The sequence below is a fragment of the Helianthus annuus genome, chromosome 17 (assembly GCF_002127325.2).
Source record: "Helianthus annuus cultivar XRQ/B chromosome 17, HanXRQr2.0-SUNRISE, whole genome shotgun sequence".
Lineage (NCBI taxonomy): Eukaryota > Viridiplantae > Streptophyta > Magnoliopsida > Asterales > Asteraceae > Helianthus > Helianthus annuus.
Genome location: NC_035449.2, coordinates 77,774,273 through 77,795,702, shown reverse-complemented (window position 1 = coordinate 77,795,702; position 21,430 = coordinate 77,774,273). Strand labels below are relative to the sequence as shown.

General features: G+C 39.6%; 1 protein-coding gene across 1 annotated transcript; it reads left to right on the top strand.

Annotated features, from left to right (window-relative positions):
• Positions 1-1,911: 1,911 nt before the first annotated feature.
• On the top strand, positions 1,912-3,414 carry LOC110922636. Its single transcript, XM_022166893.2, has 2 exons — positions 1,912-2,539; positions 3,090-3,414. The coding sequence occupies exons 1-2, from the start codon at positions 1,922-1,924 to the stop codon at positions 3,150-3,152; spliced, it is 681 nt and encodes a 226-aa protein (XP_022022585.1). The 5' UTR covers positions 1,912-1,921; the 3' UTR covers positions 3,153-3,414.
• Positions 3,415-21,430: the final 18,016 nt, after the last annotated feature.

Sequence of the window (21,430 nt, the reverse complement as noted above, 5' to 3'; positions counted from 1 at the left end):
TGATCTGATTTCCAAGGTTGTTTATTGATTATATCTTTCTGTTTGGATTCAATACAACACTAGTTGTATTCATCAATCCATTAGCTTCACCTTCATCATCATTCTTGATATTTCTTGACCTTATATAGTTCAAACACTTAATCAATAGGTGTTTTGGACTAAAACAACCAACCACTGTGATCCGGATACGTTTAGGGATCTACAATTTGGTATCAGAGCCTTTGTGCTCTTGGTTGTTGTGTTCTTGTTAAGATTTCTCATTGCTTTTGAAGGTTTTTCAAAGTTTCAAGGTTTTTTTTAAAATTTTTGGGCTTAAAATGGATTGATTTGGTGTGTTTAATTGATAGGTTGTTGTTAATACTTGGTTAGGGAGTCATTTTGGTCATTTTGATGCATCAAAACATGGTTTTTGGGCTGTTTTTGAGTGATTAGAGGGTTTTAGTTCGTGATAAACCCTCTGGTTGGCGAAGTTAACTTGAATGTAGCGATGAATTTTTGAATACAGCGACGATATTTTTGAACACAGCGACGATAATTTTGAATATAGCGAAGATAATCATTAAACGTAGCGAAGATAGCGATTTTGTCTGAATCGTTGTCTGTTTCATCGCATAATCAGCAAGTTAGCCGACTATCGTTCGAGCGAATTTGCTGATCATCAGCGATATAGCATCATTTGACCCATTAGCGATTTTATCGAAGGCGACTTCGAGAACCGTGCTAGCGAATCACAGCGTTCCTATCACGGTTTCCGGCAATTATAATCTAACTCCGTTTGATGTTTGATTTGTCAGCGTAGACAGCGTAGTTGTTCGTGCAGGATCTAGCATCTCGACAGCGAAGACAGCGAACTAGCCAGATATCAGATCAGCGAAGACAGCGAACAAGTTTTCAGAGATCATAATCTACATCGCTCGCCGGCGATTTTAACTGGTTTGTCAGCGAATTAAAGACTGTTTCAGCCAACGTTCCTCAAAAACTAAGAAAAATGTCGCTAAATCAACTAAGTCCAATCGCTCAAGCGGAACTTGAAACTGGAACCACAACTCGCCCACCAAAGTTGAAAGGAGCGGAAGACTTCAGCACCTGGAAAACTCGCATTCAATCGTTCTTCGAGTACACGGATTACAATCTGTGGCTATCCGTTACGGCCGGACCTCACGTTCCAACGGTAGTTAGAGGAGATGTAGTGGTTCCTAACAACGATGCTACCACCTTCACTGACGAAGACAAAGCCCTCATTCAACGTGATCGTCGTGCACACGCTGCTCTAACCATGGCTTTATCAACAAACGACTGCAACATGTTTGAAGAACACCGAACTGCAAATGCACTCTGGAATGCATTGATCGAGTATTATGAAGGAAATGAAGAACTGATCGAAAGCAAGAGAGATATGGTGCAGAAGCAATACGACATGTTCTGCGGAGTCCGTGGAGAGAGCTTGTCTGATCACATTAGCCGCTTCCTAAACATGATGACCAAAATGAAGAAAGCTGGAAATCCTGTAACCAATCGTGCTGCAATAAAGAAATTGCTTGATTCGCTCCCCAAGGAATGGAGCCTGCAGTGTATGATGATCAAGAAGGATTTCCTCAACAATCCTAATCCTGTTACTCTGTCAGATCTGATCAATACTCTAAGGGCATTTGAAATGGATGTAAACAAGAGAGAGATGAACACTTCTGGATATCAACCTAAAGCAACTCAACCTTCAGCAGGACTGAAGAATGTAGCGTTTCTCGCTTCAGGGGGCATTACTCCACAAGCTTCTGATCTAATTTATGCAAATGCTTCCGCAAGCGCATCTAAAGCCCCACAAGTTGTTGAGAAAACGATCACTGTCGATACTCAAGCACTGAAAGTTTCAACCGAGAATGTGGCACTCTTCAACATTTTCCTAAGCAGCTATGAAGCCCTAATGTCTGGGGAATTGAGGAAGGAGATGTTTACTGCCGAAGACATGTATCAGGTTGATCCAGATGATATGGAAGAAATGGATCTGAAATGGCAAATGGCCATGATCACTCTGAGATTGAAGAAGTTTCAAGACAAGACAGGCAAGCGATTAGGTCTTGGAAAAGCTGGTTTTGACAAGTCTAAGCTGAGGTGCTACAACTGTAAGAATCTTGGACACTTCAAGCGTGACTGTCCGATGTTGAAAGAGGGAAACAGTGAAGCTACTCCTGCTGCTAAACAGATCACTGCCGAAGAGAACAAAAGCAACGCTTCTCCCAGCACGCCGAAGGCTTTGGTTGTTGAAGACTATGACTGGAGCGAAGAGATCACTGAAGCTAAGGAACAAGTCAACAAAGCACTGATGGCCAAAATCTCTAGTGAATCATCTGCAAAGCACTTTGAGAAGCAGACAACGGGAATCCCAACTGGAAACAATGATGCTGACCAGGGATTGAAAGGTATTCTGCCTTCAGTGGAGTCTGGTGATAAAGCTGAAAAAGATGCTGAGAAAGGAAAGGATAAAGTTCAAGCTACAGCCATGAAAGCAGATGCATCAAAAGAGAAGGCTGACAAAGACTTGGTAAATAGTATTCCACTTAGTTTCAAGGAGAAGTTATGCTCCGAAGCATGCGTTGATGTCGTGGCACATTATAAATTCCTAAATCTGGAGTTTGAAAGGCAAAAGGACAAAGCTTTGAAAATTAATAATGAGCTTAAACAAAATGAGGCTGCATATCAGAGAAAGTTGAACTCAACTTTGGCTGAAATGCAAACTCTTAAAGAATTTGTGTTTAGAAAAGATTTTATCATAAATGATCTTACTGAAAGGTTAGAAAAAGCGTTAAATGAAAAGAACAAACTCCAGATTATAATAGATAAATGGAATGTCAGTCAAAAGGCCTTTACTGACATCAAAAATTGCCAACGACCAACGTTTGTGAAAGACGGGATTGGTTATAAGGATAGGCACGGAAATGAAAGAAAACTTTTCTTTCCGCCTCACAGCAAAAACTACGTGCCTATGCCTACTCCTCATCCCGAAAATGATCTCATAAATGAAAAGGCCTCAGTTGAACAAAATGAATTTTATGAAAATGAGACAACTGCTAACTGTTCTAAAAGCAATGCAGATTCCATTGAGTGTAAAGAAGATGTGTGCGATGATGATGGAGACTGCGGAGGGTCAAAAATAGGAATTGGTTATTCAGGCGACAGTTATTCCACCGTTAACTGGTTCGTCTGGAATTGTTCTAAAAACAATGTTAAGGATGAATGTAATAGTTTAAGTAGGATGGATGACTGTAATGGCCAAGTGCCTAAAACTAAATCTGTGGATGACTGTAAGGGCCATGTGCCTACATTTGAGACCCGTGATCATGAACCTTATGTGTCTGAATGTCATGGTTTGAATTATGCGTGTCGTGATGATAATGTTGCTTGTGAATCTCCTGTATTTGTGCCAGAATTAAAAAGGAATAGCTTTGGAAAATTCCTTACAAAGGAAATTCCCGAATTTATTCCTTCCAGAACAGGTATGACAGAATCAGAAAAGAAAGCTACTGAAGATCAAGATAATGTAGAATCAAGCGCCATTACCACAGAAGACGAACAGACATCAGAAAGTTCGCATTCAGAAATCTCAACTGAAGATCAAGCAACAAGTGATGAAAGCTTCGAATGTTCAAGTTGTGAAGCAAGTGAAGAACAAAATTCAAGCAAGGACAACACGTCTGAAAGCTCACTCGATTCAGACAGTGATGAAGAATTTCCCGAAGATGAAAGCAGAGTGGACAAGAAAATGAAGAAAGCAAAAAGTTCAAGACTCTCATCACATACATCATCTTCTCACACCAAAAGACCCAGACATAAAAGATGTTTTCGCTGTGGTCATTTAGGACATACAGCGAAACATTGTAAAACCAAAAAGTTTCCTAGACCAGAACATGATTTTATTACAAACGTCACGCAGCAACTAAATTATCTTAAGAAATCTGTTAAAAATCTGGTTGATTCAACTGCGTATCTTTGGAAACAAAAAGAGGTCAAAGTGGGTCAAAACCACGATAGATTTGAAATGAAACAGATTTGGGTTCCTAAATCAAACTAATCTGTATATTTGTATATTTGTATATATCAGAATAAGCTCCAGAAATGGCTTCGAATGCTCATGGAATACATCTGGCACGTCGACAGCGGATGCTCAAGACACATGACGGGGTTAAAAGAACTATTGAAGAACTTCCGCTTTATTGATGGCGACTTCGTGTCCTTTGCCGGAGACGAAAAGGGAGGGAAGATTGTTGGAGTAGGCGATGTAGTATCCGAAGCTCTCACGCTGGAAAATGTCAACTATGTTCCAGAGTTATGCTATAATCTCATGAGCGTCTCTCAAGTGTGTGATAAAGGAATCTCAGTGTTGTTCAATGACATGGAATGCCTGTTCCTGAAGCCGGGTTATGTTGTTCCTGCAGAAATGATCATGCTTACTGCTCCAAGACAGAACAACACATATGTGCTCAACATGAAGAATGCCAAGACAAATGACAATCTAACATGCCTTATCTCTAAAGCTTCAGAATCGGAGTCACTGCTTTGGCATAGACGACTGGGCCATGTCAATTTCAAAAATATGAATAAACTATCTAAGTTAAACTTAGTTAGAGGTCTTCCGATTAAAGAATTTCCATTTTCTGAAAAATGTATTGCATGCGCCCAGGGAAAACAGCATAAGAAACCTCACAAGACCAAAGCAGTGAACAAGATTTCTGCACCACTTCAGTTACTGCACATGGATCTGTTTGGTCCTATCAGTGTTAAAAGTCTTGCTAAAAGCTCTTATTGTTTGGTTGTAACAGATGATTTCTCTCGTTTTTCGTGGGTATATTTTCTTGAAGCAAAGAGCGAGACTGCTGAAATATTGAAGGCATTCATTCCCTTGATAGAGAACGTAACCAAACGGAAAGTGAAGTCCATAAGAAGCGACAACGGGTCTGAATTCAAAAATTAGACCTTCATATCATTTTGCACAGAAAAAGGAATTCATCTTCAATACAGTGCAGCCAGAACTCCTCAGCAAAATGGAGTCGCTGAACGCAAGAACAGAACGTTGATTGAAGCTGCAAGAACCATGCTGGTGGACTCCAAGCTTCCAATTATCTTCTGGGCTGAAGCAGTTAATACAGCATGCTACGTTCTGAACAGGGTGCTCATCGTGAAACCTCATGGAAAGACAGCATACGAGCTTCTCTTCAAAAGAAAGCCTCTTATAGATTTCTTCAGGCCATTCGGATGTTCGTGCACTCTGTTGAACACTCAAGAAAATCTCGTCAAGTTTGAAGCTGTGGGTGATATCTGCTACTTCATGGGGTATTCATCCACTCAGAAGGCTTACCGTGTCTACAACAAACGAACAAAGATGGTGATTGAATCGTACTATGTGGACTTTCAAGAAGGAAATTACACCAACACTGGAAGCACTCCTGACTGGTTCTATGATGTGAGTGTGATCTTCAATAACTTTGAAATTCCGGAAACTGAGTCTGACCCTGAGCCAGTTGAAGACGTTCAAGTTGAACCCTTGTTTGACTCGTCTGACATTGGTTTCACTCCTTTCACCACTCGATTATCTCCATCATCTGCTGATCCGATTATGGCTGTGAATGAATCAAATGGTCACACTTCGCCTGAGAACACCCAAGAAAATGGTGCTTCTTCTTCACAGGCAAATGTGAATGAGCCAACTCAAGACGATGATCCGCCAATAATCTATGTCGACGAACACTTCACCAACCTTCCGCAGCAAATCGAATCTCTGACAAATGCAGGTTACAAGACAAACAAAAATCATCCTCTTGAAAATGTAATCGGCGCAGTAGAAGAAGGAGTACGTACTCGAGGGCAGTCAGCTAGCATCAACAAAGGTCTCTTCGCAGCCTTTCTTTCACAATCAGTTCCACGTGACATCGAAGACGCTATTCAAGACTCCAGCTGGGTTCAAGCGATGCAAGAAGAATTGTCTCAATTCAGGAAACTCAAAGTGTGGGAACTCGTAGATCTACCTGAAGGAAAGTTTCCTATCGGTACAAAATGGGTCTTTCGAAACAAGATGGATGATCGTGGGGTGGTTATCAAGAACAAGGCTCGATTGGTGGTGCAGGGTTTTCGACAAGAAGAAGGGATCGACTACGAAGAGGTTTTTGCTCCAGTCGCTCGATTGGAGGCGATCAGAATATTCCTGGCGTATGCTTCCTACAGAAACTTCAAGGTCTTCCAAATGGATGTCAAAAGTGCATTTTTGTACGGGAAAGTTAAGGAGGAAGTTTACGTGTGTCAGCCTCCTGGGTTTGAGGATCCTCATTTTCCAGGGCGCTATTTTAAGCTGGATAAAGCACTGTACGGCCTACATCAAGCCCCACGCGCCTGGTATGAAACTCTGTCCACATACCTTCTGGATTGTGGTTATTCCAGAGGAACGATTGACATGACACTCTTCACCAAGAAGGTAGGGGAAGATGTTATGCTAGTCCAAATCTATGTGGACGATATCATATTCGGGTCAACAAACGAGGACTTGTGCAGAGAATTTGAATCTATCATGAAGGCAAAATTTGAAATGAGCATGATGGGAGAACTGAACTTCTTTCTGGGTTTAGAAGTGAAGCAAAGGGAGGATGGAATTCTGATTCATCAAGCTAAATATATTCGGGACATTCTCTCGAAATATAACATGAATGACTGCAAAGTGGCAAGCACGCCATTCGCCACCCAAACAGAGCTCACTTTAGATCCTCAGGGAAAGTCGGTGAACAAATCTTTCTATCGCTCAATGATCGGATCTTTGATGTATCTGACAGCAAGCAGACCTGATATCATGTGGGCCGTTTGTCTTTGCGCTCGTTTCCAGACAAATCCAAAGGAATCCCATGAGATTGCCGTAAAGCGCATCTTCCGCTATCTGAAAGGAACACCAAAACTAGGGCTTTGGTATCCTAAAGATAGTAATTTTGACTTAATTGCTTATTCTGACAGCGATCATGCAGGTTGCAAAGTGGATCGAAGGTCGGTTTCAGGAGGATGCCAATTTCTGGGAAATCGGCTGATTTCATGGCAAAGCAAGAAGCAAACAACAGTGTCCACGTCGACAGCTCAAGCGGAATACACTGCAGCATACAGTTGCTGTTCACAAGTTCTCTGGATACAGAATCAGTTGCTGGATTACGGAATCAACATCATGAAGACTCCGATATTCATCGACAATGAGGCTTGTCTGGGAATTGTGAAGAATCCCGTGCACCACTCCAGAACCAAGCACATCGAAATCCGCATTCATGCAATTCGAGACGCTTACGAAAAGGGTTACATTCAAGTGGTGCCAGTGGATACGACACAGCAACGTGCCGGCATCTTTACGAAAGCTTTTGACAAAACTCGTTTTAACCAGTTGGTAACCTGGTTAGAGATGGTCAATTTCCTTGATTGGAAATGAAGCTTGTGTTGATTAAAAAAAAAAAAAAAAAAAAACTTTTAATTAAATATTAATAAAATAATAACGTTTTTGCTTGTTGAAAATAAAACGGATATTGAAGGACGTCGCCTACCAAAAAGATTTTCTGTTTAAAATTTTATTTTCGGGCAAATGGACTTACGAAAATGAAAATTTTAGGGGGGATATTCTGAAAATCCTTGAAACAGGATGCTTATGTCAGACTCCTGTTAGAGGAAGTGATAGAAAATTGCTAACACTTTGTCATTTCTTTGAACAGAATACAATATACAATCAGGGTACCAAGCAACGATGTGTCGGTAGATTCAGCAACACCGACGAGTAAACTGCTGGTAGGGAGCCGAACATAATGTCTACACAAGAATTCTGGCTTTTCTCAGGCACTACGCACCTCAGTGGGTAACACGTTGCGGCATATGGCTTAATGGTCTTGAATCTTGCGTTGACGGATTGCCAAAATCTGAGATTTCGGGTCTTTATATTGGGATTTCATTCGGAGGATATCATAGTTGCTCTTCTGCTGTACGGTGGTACTGACCTAGACGCAAATACTATGATATTCTCTTACCAATAAGTGCCTATTAAAAAAAAAAAAAAAAAAAAAAAAAAAGGAGGCCAAACCCTGTATAATAAGTGCCATTATTGGCCAAAAATCCATAATAAGTGCCATCTTTGGCCAATCTCTCTGATAGATCAGTAGGCAACTCTGCTGTACGATGGTACTGACCTGTTTGCCGAACCATCTATCTTAACCCTCGATAGTTCCTGGAATCTCTGTTGTACGAAAGTACAGACCTGATCTCCGATCTATCGTTGAAGAGAATGAATCCAATATACTCACCTGTTATGAGGAATCTTTGTGCATACCCTGATCGCGGGGGTATGTCCTGATGTGGGACTCACGAGGGCGTAATGATTCTATTTTCAATAGCTTGTGTGGGGGCCATCGAAGACTTGTCAAAATTACCGAAAACATGATAAAACACGCTCTCCGAAGGTATGTTGAAAGAAGGATGCATGGATTTAAGCGGACAAACATACTGACAGTTTTTCTTGTGCCCTGGTTAGTAATAAAATGCTCATGTCATAAGAATTTGGCGAGTGTTGGCAATATGATTCTCTGCAGGTAAGTTTGGTAAGCGTCAGTCATTTCAAGAAAATCTGAGTTAAATGAATCCTCGCAATGCAAGAAAGTTGAAGTTCGGAGTCAAAATGGCCCAAATTTTAGCATCACTGTAAATAACCCAAAATAAACAGGCTTTCAAACTTAAACGGGCACGTTTTTCGAGAACGTTTGAAATCCTCAAGCAAAAACCAAAATTTTTGAAACTATATATAAGCCGGCGAAGATAAGATACCAGCGAACATATAAGTTCGCTGGTTACTTTTTGACCGTACCTTTATATACCTCTTTAACCGTCCTTTTTCAAATTTTTACTCCATCACTTTCATCGCCGGTGTTAATACTTCACATTCTCGATCATCATCTATCTTCCAAAATCATCAACACAAGTTTCCATTCAATCAAAGAATTTCAGGTGTGTTTTACTTGATCAGTTTATAGTTCATTGTTTAAATGATTACATGTTTAAATCTCAGTTCATGACAAACTTCATAAGATTGTTAATGTTTGGGTGGTTCTTGTGGGGTGGTTAAGTTTGTCATTGAAGAATCGATTGTGTGGATTGTTGGTTTTTTTTTGTTTAGACATATGCATATTCATGGTCAGATTCTTATTTATCGTATGTTCTTGTTTCATCCATTGTATATATAATCTGATCTAAGGGTAAATAAAAGAATACATTGAACATAATCAGTTAAAGGGTTTTGAAAGGGTTTTTCAAGAAAACGTTGAACACAGCGATGAATACAGCGATGTTAGCGATTTTAAGGGAAATCCAAAAGTCTCGAACGCGAGTTCGAGCAATCAGCGAGCGGTTTAATTCGCTCGGATAGCGATCAAATTCGCTACTCTCGCTGTTCAATCATTTCCGGTAATGAGACGCTGTCTTCGCCTATGTTCGCTAGCGAAGAATTGACTTGAAATCACAATTGATCCACCAGCGAACATAGCGAATATATCAGATGTGTTGGCGAAGTCATCGTGGATATCAAGTCTTGAACGCGAGTTCAAGCACCGAGTCATTGATCTAATTCGCCCGGATGGCGAGATAGATCATGATCTTCGCTGTCAGATCAGTTCCGGGTCAAAAACCTTGTTTTCGTTAAATTCGCCAGCGAATTTGGCTTATCTATCCGGTAATCTGTGTATATGGCCATCATTAGCGATGAAACAATCTGATCTGGTAGCGAAGTTATTGTATATATTCATTTTTTTTGATTTCTTTTTAAATTATATATGTCTTATGTAAATTCTTGTCTCGTACATAGTTTATCCGGTATCCGCACACTCTAACTTGCTTCGTTTTCTGTGCAGAATGGTGAAAGTGCTCGAATGGGATAAAACCCTCAAGCATAACCAGAGCATAAATCTCGATCAAGTACCAACTGACTTCGAAGATGTATCGAAATGGGTTCGCAATAGCAGAATTGGTCATGCAGTAGAGACTTCCGCTCCTGTCTATCCTCTTCACATTCGAGAATTCTGGGAGAACGTAAAGCTGGAGTCAATAAACAACAAACCAGGAATCTCTTCAACAGTACGCAACAAAAGAGTGGAAGTGACAGAGGAAAGGGTACGTAAAGTTCTGAAGCTCAAAGACAACGATAATGAACCACAAAGCATGAGTCAAGACGATATTCTTGACGGTTTCAAAGGAATGGGATACGCAGGGGATTTCAGAAATAAGAAGGAGATTAAAAGGGGCGGTCTAACTCAGGATTGGAGGTTTATTGTTTATGTAATTTCGACAAGTCTAGCGCATCGAAAAGGCGGGTTTGATGGCTTAAATTTGGAATGGTCTGCAGCTATGCTGAGCCTATGCACAAATCAAAAATTCAATCTCTCCGGATTAATTTTTAATTATATGAGAGAAAATGCAAATGGAGCGACTTGGGCGATGTATCCGAGATTTATTCAGATGCTCATAAATGATCAGCACAAAGACCTCCCCAATGACGGAAATACCTACAAATTCCACGTGCCCACAAGTAGACAATATACTGAAATCAAAACCAACGAATGGGTTTTGTTACACGACTGGATGTACAGAGCTGAAAGACTACCCATCGTGAAAGCTGCATATCAGAAGTACAAAGAAGGGGTCAAAGCTAAACAACAGAGAGCAGCACAAGCACAGGCCGAAGCAGCCGCCAAAGAAGGAAGTAGCAAAGAAAAACGAAAGGGCAAGCAACCTGCAGGTGAAGAACCTCCTAAGAAGAAAAAGACAACAGGAGGTTCTGAACGTTTAATGAGTTCTGCAATCAGGGCGGCACAAACTGAAGAGCAACGCAAAAATATTCAAGATCTAAAAGCCATGCATGTAATGCAGGAGAAAGAGAAACGAGAAAAGAGCCTGAAACGTAAAGAAATATCTTCTTCCGAGATGCCCGAAGTAGTTCCTGAAGAAGTTCAAGACCTCAATGATTTCGTTGATCAAATTCTTGTTGATCCTGACGAGGCACAAGCAGGCGAAGGTACTTCAAAGGTTTCCCCAGTCAAACCCACCAGAATCTCAAAACCACCCGTTGTTCCTCAAAGACTACGTCCATTTCAAGATCTGTATGATAGGCTCATAAAAGACACCGGGCCTTATGTGGCGAAAGAAATTTGCCTGTTGAAGAATCAAGTCAATGATACAAACATCCTAAGAGAGAAACTCAAGGATCAAAGAAAGAAAAACAAGGAAATGAAAGAATACATGGCCAAGCAAGCCAAGTTTGTCAGATTTCAACAATCCAGCTTAGAGAAGCTCTACCGAATGATGAGGGGAATATGTGAAAAAGCAAACATTGAGCCGATGTTTACATTTGATGAAATCTTCGATTTTGAAGCTTTCATTCAAGAAGAAACGGCTCGAAAAGAAAAAGAAGCCGAAGCGAAGAAAAAGAGATTGGAATCGGTTGACAAGGCATTGGAGGGAAACGAAAGCGACGAAGAGGCAGTAGATCGAGAAATTATGCCACCAACCTTCGTTGAATGGGGGCTAGAAGACGAGGTTTTATATGAGCAAGAAGATGGCAAGACTTTCGCTCCTGAACATCCTGAGTGGTTCAGAAAAGAACGAGAAAAGCTCCCTGATCTGCATCAAGTGATAAAGGTTGTTAAATCGGAAGAGACTGAGAAAATAATAAGCTGGATGTATGACAACCTAAGGGGCATGTTCGTTGTAAAGAGACGGGGTGGTGTGATACAATATTTCGCAACTGGGTTTGATCTCTTCTCGCTCCCAAGGTGGGATTTAAGAGAGCTTGGGCGTCTGAATTTGCTCAACCATGGTGACAGGGGCATCGGAAGAGACTTTGAACGTCTAATTACAAGCGAATGCGACAAGAACTTCCCGAATCATGCCCCACAGCGCCCAAGACGCCGAGTGTCCAAAACTTCTTTCGATCCAGTAACAGGCAAGGGAAAGGTGACGTGGGTTATTAACCCTGCTAAAGTAGTCACCAGAGTCAAGCTTCCGGAAGAAATCCCTGTGGCACTTAAGGATTTCAAGAAATGGTTCTACGATAGTCAAACCGGTGAAGCTGTAATAAGGTCGAACGACAATGTTGATATTCGAATACTGGACCCTATGGACGTGTTTCAGTTCGGGCTGTCTGATCTCACCATGCTGAATGCGAGTCGTATCAATGTCGGAGCTGGAAATGCAAATCTTGAAGAGGCAGCACTGTTTCAGCGAGCAGTGGAGCGTGCCTGGAGATTAAAAAGGGACATGCTCGACATGGTAGACAAAATAGAGAAACGAAAAGAGAAAGAGCAGAAAAAGAAAGAAAGTCGAAGGAAAAAGAAACACGAGAAAACCATGGAAGGAAGCTCTGCCTCAACTGCAGTTCAAACCACCACCGACTCTCAAGCCACACCAACACCTCCGGCCTCATCCACATATGAGGCCGCTAAGGAGGACCCAAAATCAAGTGAAGCCAACGTTAATCAGGAACCTCCGGTAGCACCAACGGAGACTGTCGCACCACCAGAAACGATCGTTATGGAAGAAAATCCAATCGAGCCAGAAAAGCAAACTACGGAAGATCCAGTGGTTACAACAGAAGATCCAGTGGTCACCACTGAAGAATGAGAAGACAAGCACGCAACGATCTAGGGGGGATATTGTTAGAGCATATGAGATCGTTGGTACTTGTACTGGATTAGTTTAGTTGTAGTTTGTATGTCTTTTGAATGTTTAGGGGTTGTTTTGTAATTATCTAGAAGTAATATTCCTGACCTAGTGTAGTTAAGATTCCAGCAAATTTATAAATTTGCTGGTTAGTCAGGATGCTAGTATAAATACCCCAAGCATTGTAACACATTCAAGCTTTTGGCTCTTGGTGCAATAGAAGTGTTGTTTACATTCTTATTGAGCTTTGATCTGATTTCCAAGGTTGTTTATTGATTATATCTTTCTGTTTGGATTCAATACAACACTAGTTGTATTCATCAATCCATTAGCTTCACCTTCATCATCATTCTTGATATTTCTTGACCTTATATAGTTCAAACACTTAATCAATAGGTGTTTTGGACTAAAACAACCAACCACTGTGATCCGGATACGTTTAGGGATCTACAGAGGTTAAAAGAACTCGGGCTGAAATGTTAGAGGAATTGGGTTTGGAAGATGGAAAATTTAAATTCGATATTGAAGATGAAATTCCTCACTCACCTGCAAAAGATTTCGAGCCTAGATATCCTCATGAAGCTGGTCATTATGATGACGTGATTGTTGAAAGTGCGTCGGATTCAGATGAAGATAGAGTTAATTTTCATTATGAAGGGGAAGATGTTGCATTCCCTACTTTCACAGAGTTGTTTCAAGAAAAGAATGAAGATGAGTTGAGAAGAAAGATTGAAGAAAGGGTTGCTACAGCAGATATTCCTGAACCAGTTCCTAGAGAGATAACAGCAGAAGAAAGAAAAAGATGGTTCAAGAATATGCCAAAAGAAAGAAAGACTCTCAGGGCTCTTCAATATTTCACTCATAACAAAGATCTTTCTTGGGGAGATATTCTATCGGATATCTGGAAGACTTGAAAGTTTATGCAATCAGAAGGGAGCAGGGTGTACAGTACTTTGAATTCTTAGCTGATATAGCTACTTTACCCTGGTGGGACGTAGATGAGTTGGTGGTTACAAAGAATATCAAGCAATACTACTACGGTCCAGAAGTTCGAGAACGTGATCAGGATTTGTGGAATTACATCAAATGGCAAGCAAAGAACAATTATCCAGATTGGAAACCACAATATCCGAAGCAGATTGTTACTTACTTGGAGAGCGGAGAGAAAGACATTACGTTGGATGTAAAACCTCCAAGGTGTTTGAAAAATATGCCACTCAGAGCCATTGAACAAGATTTCTACGATCTATTTCAAGCTTGGCTATACAATCCCTCTACAGCTGAAGCAGTTATTTCTTTGTATGACAAGACCACTGGAGAAGGACGAAGAATAAGTATCTTGGATCCTATGTGGCTGGTCAACTGTTCGAAGAAAGATATAGATTGTCTGTTTGTCAACAAGATAATCTATGATAAGAAAGACAAAGAGATAGTTATGCAGTATCAAGGAGTGATAGATGTTTGCTTCGCAAAAGAAATCAATTCAGGGAAAAATTGGAAGACAAAATGGAGAGATCTTGAAGTTGATGAATTTCTAAAGGCGTACAAGCGAAGTCAAAGACAGAAAGAGATAGCTAAAAAGGCTGCAGAGAGGGGAAGAAGAAATCTTGGGTTTGTGCCGCCTACAGATCAAACGCCTATCGAATCTAAAGAGAACAAAATTCCAAAGTGGGATCGAAAGCGTGATGGCGACCCAGAATACCGAAAATGGTGCATAAATGAGGGCAGGCATAAAAGAAGGAGAATGTTAGAGGAACGAGCTGAACAGAGAAGACAAAAGGCTAAAGAGAGGAGACGCAACAGGAGGAAATAAAGACTATGTTGGAAGGAACTACAGCTACATCCGAGGGGGAGTCTGTTAGTGCAATAACGTCTGTAGCTTCCGTCAACATGTAGTCATATTTTGTATAGTTGTGTATATATTTTGTATGTGTGTATGTAAAGCAGGACAGAATCGGTGAAGTTTTTGTTAAGTGCTGTTGCTGCCAGCCGATCGGCTAGCCCAGCCGATCGGACAGCCCGGCCGATCGAGCAGGCTACTCGATCGGTTAGCATTGTCAGCCGATCGGCTAGTCCAGCCGATCGGCCAGCACTATCTTATTCTGTCCTTGCCTATAAATAGCTGGTAGGTCAGTTTATTTAGAACCTTTTGACACTTTCACTTGCTACCTACCTTTTGTATGTCTGAGTTCTTTCTGGCTCCTGTACATTTTCACATCATTGAATAGAATATCAGACGGTGATTCAAAGTAGAATGTTGTCTTTGTATATCTGCTATGTGATTACATGAATTCCGCGCATTGATCACTTTACGATTCAACTACGTTTACGAACAAGAAGATCTCATCCGAGGGACCAACAGATTACCACATTAAATCCACCACAAATATAGTTGTGGTGGAAGATCATTTGATAAAAATGTGGAAATATGAAGCAAGAAACAAATGAAAGTGAATTATGCGGAAAAGTGCTTAAATACCCTTAACGGGTTAAAATAAACATATAAATAAAAACGAGTTTAAGAATGTATATAAACCCGTGATTTGAACCTAGTATGATAGACAACACTGAAATTATGAAGTTCATGAGAAATTGGGATCAAACAAACATGTTTGTTTGATAAATACATGAATGGGTCAAAACTTAGTAAATATATATCAAGCCGAAGGCTTAAAAGTCTCAAATTTTGTTAATCCGGATGTCGGATTTTAACACCATGTGATGGAGAATCGAATTAAGATCTCGTAGGAAGACGCGGATCGTAAAACGGATAAAAATACAGAAAGTTATGCTCGTTTCGACAAAAACTTGGTTTGGCTGGAAATATGCAGCAGCTGATAACAAACATTCTGTCGAAACCACGTCCTCGCGCACGCGACAGTGAAGTGGAAATGGTGTCGCGCAGCGCGACTGTTGTCGCGCCCCGCGAAGGGGATACTTAAATGAGTCGCGGCCCGCGAGGACCGTTGTATCTGGCCAAAGTGCTCTTATTCAATTTTTTTGACTTGTGAACTAGTTTAAACATGTTTTAAACTAGTATAACTAACTTATTTCATATTTTAATGAAATCTAAGTATTATGTGATGTATCGGAGGACAATCAAGCTCAACGAGGAACCGAACACGATCAATATTCAAGCTTCCGCGTTATGTTTCGTCGTCACGTTTTAAACGACGATATAAATGTATGATGTCGAAATGTTTTAATTCATAAAATGTTTTAACAAATTCAAATTTGCAATTGTAATTGTAAGCGATAATACGCAGTCAAAGTCGATGTTTATATGTAAATCATATAAATCAACTAAGGATCTTACACATCGCTATCTAAGTTTTGTACATAAAGTGTCAATTGTATATGATGTTGTTTTAAATGTTGCGTTTTGAAAATATGTATCGACAACTTGCATTGTCGGGATCGTCTAAAAACAGAGGAAACTCTGCCCGTTTTTTGTAAAAATCCGTAATTCGAAATGTGTTTTATTATAAAAACGAAACCTGTCAAATTCAAGTAATTTTTTTATAAAAATAAATACAAGTGTATATTTATTTCGACAACACATTATAACTCACAAAAACGTCGATAACGCGAATCCTTTTATAAAAAAATACAATTATATATATATATTTATCTCAAACATCTAAAACTCGGAAATCTTTTATAAAATAAATATAATTACTTATAATTATTTCAAACGTCAAAAACTCGGAAATCTCTTATAAAATAAATATAATTATTTATATTTATTTCAAACGTATAGTAATCGACAATTATATAAAATAAATATAATTATTATTTATATTTATTTTAAACGTCCACAATGTAATAACCCCAATTTTCGAATCAAATTTTATTTATTTATTTAGTTACAATGTTTAAATATATATATATGTTTATTTATTTGACTACTAAATTGCCTTTATTGGTTATGATGTAGCTTAGGAATCATTTGTATTTGTATGTCATAACTCGACATGTGATTAGGACAATCTCATATCTCAAGAACAGTACAGGATGGCTGACACTAGTTGTTGATGGGTGAAGTTTAAAAAAAGTCATTCTTGTTATGAACCAGTTCAATTTTTTTAAATTGAATCAACCCTATATGTAAGCATATATGCCCACATATCTAACAAATATATAAAACGCGTTACCAAAACCATCAAGTAATGGATTGCTATGGATAGCCTTTAACTTTAATAATTACAGTCACAATCCTTTATTTGTAAAACTCATTACACCCTACATCCTTTGGCCCTAACCTAGTTAATTTTCATAGTTAAATCTAGTCATGTGAACGTCACATGAGGGCAAATTTGTCTTTTACCTATTTATTTAAAATATATATCTATATATAAAAACAAAAAGTTAAAAAAAAATTCTCTAACTCTATTTGAATGCTTCTTCCCCAACCAGCACCCAACCAAAAACCCTAACTTTGTTTGAGTGCTTCTTCCCTAACCTGCCACCACACCACTACCCACCCTGACACCACCCCATCGCAACCACCTCCATTACCGCCCCCACCCCAATCATAACAATTTCGATTCATATCACGAGGTCAACGCATCCTTCACTCTGAAGCTCACTATCACAGCGTCTACTTCCAATTGCCGGTCAGAATTCCATTCCAGTTTTCAAATCTCTTTTTATTTAGTTTATCTTTCAAATTTGTATTACTATACGTATAATATATATATATATATATATTCTATCATCATTTTAAACCAGTCACGGTGATGTTTGTGTATAGATGAAGTTGTCACCGAGGGAGGTGGAGATATTGATGTTACACAATGCTGGATTCTTGGCTCAAAAGCGTCTTGCTCGTGCCAAAAGGCTTAATTACCCTGGAGGATATATCCAGGTTCGTACAGATCTGAACTATACGCTACCAAAGCTGATACCAAGGATTACAAACTCTTCAACTGTATTCAGGTTTGTACAGATCTGTTGAATTGTGTGATCAAATGGGTTCACTACCGGTTGAATTTACTTGTTTAGGCTTTGAGTAATAATAAGGTTTTGTAGATGTGCACAGAGGGCATCAGAATTCACTGGAGACCCTGTCGCTTTTCTTTGTTTTGATGGCGGTGTGTAGTGGTTGGAACGGGGTGGCGTGAGGGTGGGTAGTGGTGTGGTGGCAGGTGGTGATGGTGTGTTGGTGGTGGTGTGTAAGTGGAGAAGGATTTTCTTTCATTCCAAATCTCCAACGAAGGACAGAAGAAGGTGAGGGTGTTAGGTGGTGGCCGGAGTGGTGGTGGCAGTGGTGGCCGAATGGTGACTGGAGTGATTAGGTTAGTTCAGGGAAAAAGAGGGTGTTGACTTTAGAGAAACAATATTGTTTATTGACTTGTTTTTTTAATAAAACTATATTAAATACTAATTAAGTTAGTAAAATGACTAAATTACCCTTAATGGACCATACCTATCTGAAAATTTTAACGTGGTTAGTGCTAAAGGATCTAACGTGTAATGAGTTTTTCAAATAAAGGATTGTGACTATCATGATTAAAGTTAAAGGCTATCCATTGCAATCCGATACAAACATAAACGGAAAGTGTAATTTACCCTTAATTTGATCTATAACACAATCAAATGGTTATTTATAAAGATGACATAATTATATAGTACCAACAACATATTATATAACCTTACAAAAAGCAACTTGGGTTGGCTCTCTAAAATGAAAAGTTGCAACTTTTAAAAATCCACACATACATACCCCTTTGCTTAATTATTATGTATACAATACATTAACCAACGCACCTTTTGAAAATTAACCACGAAAAGGAATTGTCATGTCACTATGAATTGATGTGCATATTTTATTCATATAATAATAATTACTTTAAAATTTTTATTAAAATTATCAATCTAAACACCCGGAACGTTATACTCTATTGGTGGTGACTTCAACGTTGCTAGGGTTGTTCACGAGCTGAACCGAACCGATCTGACCTTTGCTCGTGCTCGGTTCGTTTACAAACCGATCCGAACCGAACCGAGCGTTTTTTCAACCGAGCCAAATTCGAGCGAGTGTCTTTCGATCCGAGCATTTTTCGAACGAACGTCGAGCGAGTATCGAGCGTCGCAGAACAAACAATGAAAGTGACAATGGGAGTGCTAGTTATTAGAATAAAGTGCAGTTTCCGTCCTTGATGTTTCGTCCAATAGAACACAAGTAAAAATTTAACAAATAACAAGGAATACAAAAACACTCTACTAGTTCTATCGAGATTAGCTAAGCGGTAAGATAAATTGTCGACCACAAGGAATATAAAAACACTCAACTAGTTCTATCAAGATTAGCTAAGCGGGAAGATAAATTGTCGACCGATTGAAACATACCCTTGTTTTATCGAAACTTTGAAATTGAATGAACCAATTGAAGCAAAACCCTAGCGAGTTGCCGTCTTGGCGAGTGGCGATGGAGAAATCAAATAACGATGGCCAATGGGGGGTTTTGATTAGGGTCTTGAAATTCTAAATCGAATGGCAGGTTGAGACTTGAGTATTGATCGACGCTTCACATTTTTTCGTATTTGAAATTTTGACTTAATTACTCAAATGAACATTTAAGTATCGGACAATGGACTATTGATATTGGCTTTCAATTCTACTTACTTAAATGAGCTCGGTTTGGATATTAGACCAAACATTGTTGATGTTGGTCTCAAGTCATTTCATTAAAAATGATACATACTGATGCGTGCTAGTGTGTATATGTTTTAGATGTATATTTTAAGCTCTTTTTACACTTTTAGCCAACACACATATGGGCAAGTGCACCCATCGTGGACGTAGTATAGTGTTGGTAAGATACCGAGGTCGTCCAAGGACACAAGAGCTTTTAGTACCGGTTTATCCTCAACATCTAACCAAATCAAAATGTTAGAAAAGATTTTTAAACTAAGAAAATAAAACTAACTAAATGCTGAAAAATAAAATAACAATAAAAAACAGATAGACAAGATGAATCACTTGGATCCGACTCGTGTATTAGTATAACCTTTGATTATTTTCGCACTTTTGCACTTGTTTAAGAGATTATCTTAGTTATTGTAGTAGGCCCCTCTTTTGAAGGCGACGTTACCCTCAACCCAGTAGTTTGAGTCAGCAAGGATACAATCCTAAAGGGTCGGATTATTGAAAGATAATGAATTAAGTTATTAATGCAAATTATGGTAGGCCCCTTTTTTGGAGGTGACATTACCCTCGACTAAGTAGTCTGAGTCAGCAGGGATACAGTCCTAAATAGCCGGGTTATAGTATTAATAGTAGTTAACTTATGAGGGGGTCAAAGAGTTTGGATCCCCGCCATCCAATACCTTTGGGTATTGAAGGAGACCCTACTAAATTTGACCCAGGTCCCTTGCAGGACCTCTAAACGCTGAACAAGGGCAAGACCCTTACCAAACCATTCCCTTAACCCCCAACCAGGTAGCCAACATACCTCCATATAGACCGTGGAGATATGAATGGTGAAAATCTTTTATTTTATATAGACAGTAAAATAATGCCAAGACACCATGGACAAACGATAAGGAAAAGTCACCTTCAACATAACCAACTAGTTATTAAAGTCATTAATACAAAACCAAATAAAAAGTGCAAAAGATTAAAAAAAAAGTATTATACTAAACACTTGTCATCACCAAGTGATGTAAGAGACTTAGGCAAACATGGCCTTGATTGTCAAGAATTCTTACGATCAATCTTGGATCCCGAGACGACTCACGCACTCTATGATGGACAATAGATGATGGTGGTGGATGATGGTGTTGTGATGGTGGTGGGTGGTGGATGAAGTGTGAGAGAGGTGGTGTGCCAAGGGATGAGTTGCAATGAAACCAAGCACTCCTACTTATAGGCTGAACAGAAGCCTGGGCACGGCCCCGTGTCCGCTGGACACGGCCCCGTGCCTGTCTGACAATCTCTCTCCTCATTAATTGTAATTCGCAATTACAATTAATGCGCCTGCAGTACTTTCGCCACGCCCCCGTGTTCACTGGGCACGGCCCCGTGGTGGGTAATAGAAGCTTCTATAGGTTTGTCTTATCCGCTGCTTCTTGGGCACGACCCCGTGCTGGCTGAGCACTGGGCGTGTTCAGTCTTCTGCCTTCTCTGTTTTGCTTGGGAGGATGCTGTCGAGGGGTCGGGCAATCCACTTATGTTCCTTTTCTTGTATTTATGTTAGATTTAGCTGCCTTTTTGCTTCTTTTGTTAATTTGAGCTCATTTAGTCCTGAAAATACAAAAGGAAGACAAAAGCACTCTTTTTCCAACATTAGTACTTAAAAAGGGTTAGTTTTATGCCTCATTTGATGTAATTTATATGTTGCATTTTACACACATCAAATATCCCCACACTTGAATTTTTGCTTGTCCTCAAGCAAAACTCTTTAATATGTGGCTTACACTCCCAAATGGAACGGGTAGAAGAGAAGGTTTTGGCCCTTCATAGAGTGTCGGGAATCCAAGATCTTTATTGGGTTTTATTTTTATTTATTTACAATCCTATTCGTTATGATTTATTTAGAACGTTTCATAAGAGAAATTATTTATTTGGTCATAACATGCCTTTTTAAAATTCCATTTATATACAAGTTCACATACCTCACGGGAGAAATCACTCACACTCGGCCGAAGGTGTCTTTTTTAGTGAATCACTCGAGAGCGGCGTGGAACTTATTCCTACCATAGGCTTGCCAAGCAATCAATCCTCC